The sequence below is a fragment of the Geospiza fortis genome, unplaced genomic scaffold (genome assembly GCF_000277835.1).
Source record: "Geospiza fortis unplaced genomic scaffold, GeoFor_1.0 scaffold855, whole genome shotgun sequence".
NCBI lineage: Eukaryota > Metazoa > Chordata > Aves > Passeriformes > Thraupidae > Geospiza > Geospiza fortis.
The window spans coordinates 111,303-116,582 of NW_005054684.1; the positions used below are offsets into that span (position 1 = coordinate 111,303).

General features: G+C 58.2%; 1 protein-coding gene across 1 annotated transcript in view; it reads right to left on the minus strand.

Moving 5' to 3' along the window:
* MTHFD2 (methylenetetrahydrofolate dehydrogenase (NADP+ dependent) 2, methenyltetrahydrofolate cyclohydrolase) overlaps positions 1–5,274 on the minus strand; it is an 8,043-nt gene extending 2,769 nt beyond the window's left edge. The window contains exons 1-6 of the mRNA XM_014311188.2: positions 5,108–5,274; positions 4,264–4,386; positions 3,012–3,164; positions 2,436–2,543; positions 777–869; positions 73–198 (exon numbers count right to left, since the gene is read on the minus strand). Coding sequence (XP_014166663.1) covers positions 73–198; positions 777–869; positions 2,436–2,543; positions 3,012–3,081 — 397 coding nt within the window. The 5' untranslated portion in view covers positions 3,082–3,164; positions 4,264–4,386; positions 5,108–5,274. The remainder of the gene's footprint in view (positions 1–72; positions 199–776; positions 870–2,435; positions 2,544–3,011; positions 3,165–4,263; positions 4,387–5,107) is intronic.
* Positions 5,275–5,280: the final 6 nt, after the last annotated feature.

Below are 5,280 nucleotides of genomic sequence, written 5' to 3' on the forward strand. Positions count from 1 at the left end.
CGCCGGGGGCGCGGACCCTGAGCCTAAAGAGCCGACCCTGAGCCCGAGGAGCCGATCCTAAGCTCTCCTCACCTTCGAAGTCCACGTCGCCCACGAGGCGGGGCCGGGCTGTGAGCGGGTCCTGCACCCGGGTGATGCCCACGTCGATCACGGCCGCCCCCTCCTTGATCATGTCGGCCGTGATCAGGTTGGGGATGCCTGGAAAACACAACCTGACCCTCAGGGGGGCTCCACGTCCCCTGAGCCCAACGTTCCCGGGGTGTCCCAACCCAGCTGGGATTTCCAGCTTCCTAAAATTATTGGATTCAGGATTTTAGGGTTTCTTCCCAACCTAAACCATCCCAAGAAATGCAAATCTATCCCCTGATCCCCCTCATTCCAATGTTCCCAGGGTGGGATGTTGGGGTGTCAGTGCAGGGTTCCCAGGGTGTAATTTTGGGGTGTCAGTGCAGGGTTCCCAGGGTGGGATGTTGGGGTGTCAGTGCAGGGCTCCCAGGGAGGGATTTTGGGGTGTCAGTGCAGGGCTCCCAGGGATGCCCAGGGAGGGATTTTGGGGTGCTGTGCAGAGCCAGGGGCTGCACCCACGATCCTGCTGGATTCTCTCCCACCCCAACCCAACTCCACGACTCCCCAGGGCTGTCCAGGTGTGCTCAGGTGCCCCTGCCAGGGGCCGCTCCCCATTCCAGAGGCAGAACCCCAAAACCTGACACTGCTTTTTGCCCCAACCAGGGCCGGGATTGGCAGCAGGAGCAGCCCCGGCCCTGCTGAGCCCTGACCTGCAGCAGCCACCACGATGTCAGCACGGATGGTGTGCTGCTTCAGCTGCTCCTTGGGCGTGTAGCGGTGCGAGATCGTCACCGTGGCGTCACCTGCGGGGACAAGGGACACCAGTGTGACCCTGAGCCAGCTCTGAGAGCTCAGCTACCCTGGATGGCATCCAGTCAGCAGGATGGCTTCTGAGGTAGTGCTGGGAACACAAAAGTTTTATTGAAAGACAAAAAATGTTTCTCTTTCTTACAGAGAAAAACTGAGCTAAGGGCAAGAGGCTTTTGCTCTTGCTAAAACACCCCACAAAAGGGATTATTTCCTTTGTTATACCCCACAAAAGGGATTATTTCCTTTGTTCTCTCCTTTTTCTAGTGAATTACCCAGGCCAGACCTCTTGGCCTCTGCCCAATCGGGCCCCAGGTCTGGGGTGAAGGCCCCAAGGTCCTGTGAGGTGTCTTTTGTACCAAACTGGGAGAGAAACTTCTGGGCTTTTTGCCTTTTTAAGCAGACAAAGAATAATTTGGTCACTCTGCCCAGCAAGGGGCACGTTCCCATAGGCCAGGAATTCCCACCCAGCACCCAAACCCAGGCAGTCCTCTGCTTCTTCTCCTCCAAGGTGTTCCTCAGGAACATCAGGACCTGCTGGTGACCCCCAGGATCAGCCTCGAGGGACAGGCAGGGATTTGGGGTGGAACAGGACAAGGAGATGCTGAAGGAGGCTCAGGGGTGGAACAGGACAAGGAGATGCTGAAGGTTCAGACGTGGAACAGGACATGGAGATGCTGAAGGAGGCTCAGGGGTGGAACAGGACAAGGAGATGCTGAAGGGTCAGGGGTGGAACACGACAAGGAGATGCTGAAGGTTCGGGGTGGAACAGGACAAGGAGATGCTGAAGGGTCAGGGGTGGAACACGACAAGGAGATGCTGAAGGTTCGGGGTGGAACAGGACAAGGAGATGCTGAAGGGTCAGGGGTGGAACACGACAAGGAGATGCTGAAGGTTCGGGGTGGAACAGGACAAGGAGATGCTGAAGGGTCAGGGGTGGAACACGACAAGGAGATGCTGAAGGTTCGGGGTGGAACAGGACAAGGAGATGCTGAAGGGTCAGGGGTGGAACACGACAAGGAGATGCTGAAGGTTCGGGGTGGAACAGGACAAGGAGATGCTGAAGGGTCAGGGGTGGAACACGACAAGGAGATGCTGAAGGTTCGGGGTGGAACAGGACAAGGAGATGCTGAAGGAGGCTCAGGGGGACCTTCTGGCTCTCCACAGCTCCATGGTGACAGGAGGGGGCAGCCAGGGCAGGGTCAGGCTCTGCTCCCAGGAAACAAAACAGCCTCAAGCTGTGCCATGGGGGGTTTAGGGGTGGATAACAGCAAAAAATCCATCCTGGAAAGGTTGTAAAATATTGGAAGAGGCCACCCAGGGAAAGGAGGAGTCCCCAGCCCTGGAAGTGCTCAGAACACGTGTGGATGCGGCCCTGGGGGCTGTGGTGCCCATGGCTGAGCCATGGCTGGATTTCATCACCTTGGAGACCTTTCCAGACCATTTCCCTGAACAAGTGTGGCATTCCAAGACCCCACTGAGCATTATTTCAGCAGGGCACTGCTTTGGGGGGCTCAGGGGGAGGTTTGTGGGGTGTTCCCCCGGGGTGCCCCCTGTCCTACCTCCGGGGCGCTCGTGGCTGCCGTCGGTGTGCAGCAGCATGGCGATGGGCATGCCCACGTTCTTGGACCTGCCCGCCACCACCACGTTCCTGCCCAGCGTGGGGATCCCTGCAGGGCACAGAGCACAGCCTCACACACTGCCCTGCGCTGCGAGGGACGGCTGAGCCCGCCTGGAGCCCTGCACAGCGCCCCAAAATCCCACCCTGGAGCCCTGCACAGACACCCCAAAATCCCACCCTGGAGCCCTGCACAGTGCCCCAAAATCCCACCCTGGAGCCCTGCACAGACACCCCAAAATCCCACCCTGGAGCCCTGCACAGCGCCCCAAAATCCCACCCTGGGCATCCCTGGGAGCCCTGCACAGACACCTCAAAACTGGGTGCGTTTTGAGCTCAGGCCACCCCACCCCAGCCCAGAGCAGGACAATCCCTCCCTGTCCCTGCTGTCCCTCCCAGGACAGGACAATCCCTCCCTGGTGTCCTGAGCTGGAATTCCCAAATCCCCAAAAGCTGCAGCAGCAGCAGCAGCTCCCACCCCAGCTGGAATTCCCAGGAATCCCCAATCACCAGCTCCCACCTGTCCTCTGGATGATCTCCCAGACGCCCCGGGGTGTGGCGGGCAGCATGGAGTCCTGGTCCAGGCACATCCTGCCCACGTTGAGCACGTGGAACCCGTCCACGTCCTTGTGCGGGCTCACGGCGTTGCACACCCGGCGCTCGTCGATGTGCTCTGCACAGGGCAGGGCCACAGCTGGGCTGGGCTGCCAGCTGTGCTGCCAGCTGTGCTGCCAGCTGGGACCGTGACCCTGAGCCCTGGGATGGAGCTCTGACCCCAAACTGGAGCTCTGACCCTGAGCAAGAATTGTGACCCTGAGCCTTGAGCTGGAATTGTGACCCCAAACTGGAGCTCTGACCCTGAGCCTTGAGCTGGAATTGTGACCCCAAACTGGAATTGTGACCCCAAGCTGGAGCTCTGACCTTGAGTCTTCAGTTGAAATTGTGACCCCAAACTGGAGCTCTGACCCTGAGCCTTGAACTAGAATTGTTACCCCAAACTGGAGCTCTGACCTCAAGGCCTGAGCTGCAATTGTTACCCCAAACTGAAATTGTGACCTCGAGCCTTGAGCTGGAATTGTGACCCCAAACTGAAATTGTGACCCCAAGCTGGAGCTCTGACTCCAGGTTCTGAGCTAGAATTTCAACCCTGAGCTGGAATTATGAGCCCAAGCCCTGAGCTCTGATCCTGAGCCTTGAAATGGAATTGCAACCCCAAAATGGAGCCGTGACCTTGAACCTTGAGCTGGAATTTCAACCCCCAACCCCAAGCTGGAATTGCAACCCCAAAATGGAGCCGTGACCTTAAATCCTGAGCTGGAATTGTGACTCCAAACTGGAGCTGTGACCCTGAGCCCTGAGCTGGAATTTCAACCCTGAGCCCCAAACTGGAACTGCAACCCCAAACTGGAATTACAACCCCAAACTGCAGCTCTGACCTTAAACCTTGAGCTGGAATTGCAGCCCCAGAGTGGAGCTGTGACCCTGAGCTCAGCCCCTCCAGAGTGTGGGGCCTGAGTGTGCCCAGCCCTCCCAGTTCAGCTGGCAGCTGCCAGCACAGGAACACTCTGCAGTGCCAGCCCTGCCCACGCTGAGGGGATTTATCAGGCAGCCCAAGGCCACCCACACCCAGCTGGGGAAGCTGATACTCCACACAGGAATAGCTGCCAGAGACTGAACCCTGCGGGCAGCTGCTGCTGAGGGGGAGGATCAGGGAGTGCTGCCCCTTCCTTGGAAGCTTTCTGGGGATGCAGGAGGGGAAGTGAGCTGCTCACCAGGCAGGGGAAGCTGCACCAGGAGCCCGTCCACGGCCGTGTCACTGTTGAGTTTGGCAATCAGCTCCAGCAGCTCCTCCTCGGTGATGGAGGCTGGCCTGAGGATGGTCTCGCTGCTGATCCCTGCAACCACCAAATCCACAGAGTCACTGAGGCACAAAAGAGTGCATTTCCCACATTTCGTGCATTTCCCACCCTGCTTTGTTGCCTGGCTAAATGTGGGAGGTGCACGCAGAGCACGGAAGGGTTTGTGCCGCTCCCAGGCTGGAGGGACCTTCACAAGCCTTGGGATTTGTTGTTGGGGATGATTTTATGGGGCTGGTGGCCAGGGAAAGGGGGTTTGGGACCCTGCCAGAGCAGGGAGAAACCCAAGCAAAGGCTGCTGCCATGAAAATAACACAACATGGCTGAGAGGCCTCTGGAGACAGTAAAAAAGGGATGCTTGCCTCAAAATGCCAGCTCCAAAAGCAGCTTCAGCTGTTCAGACCCAGGTAAAATGACACCATTTATTGCCCTGACCCTGAGCAGGACCCCGGACTGCAGGATGGAGCCAGAGAGCTGCTGAACAGGGCTGTGTCCCAGGCAGATGGGAAAAGGAGGCAAAAAATCCCCTCCTGTGCTTTTTATGGCACTGGGAAAGCTGAAAAACCCCCATCCTACCCTGAAGGATCCAACCGATCACATCCAACCACACCCCAGCACAACTGGGCAGCCCCAAGAACCCAAATTCTGGGTGAAGCCAAAAAACCAACAGGTGGGTACATCCCAAAAAAAAAAAACCAACTTCCAGCATCGAGGATTCCCAACCAAACTGCTCTTTTAGGGAAGGAAAGCTCCCGCTCACCCACATCAGCCGCTGCTTTGGTTTTGTTGAGCACGTAGGAGTGGCTGGCCGGGTTCTCCCCCACCAGCACCACGCTCAGGTGCGGCCTCCTGTTGCCGGCAGCCACCCACTGCTGCACCTCGTGCCGCGCCTCCTGCCGGATCTGCCGCGCCCGCTTCCTCCCCCAGGTCACC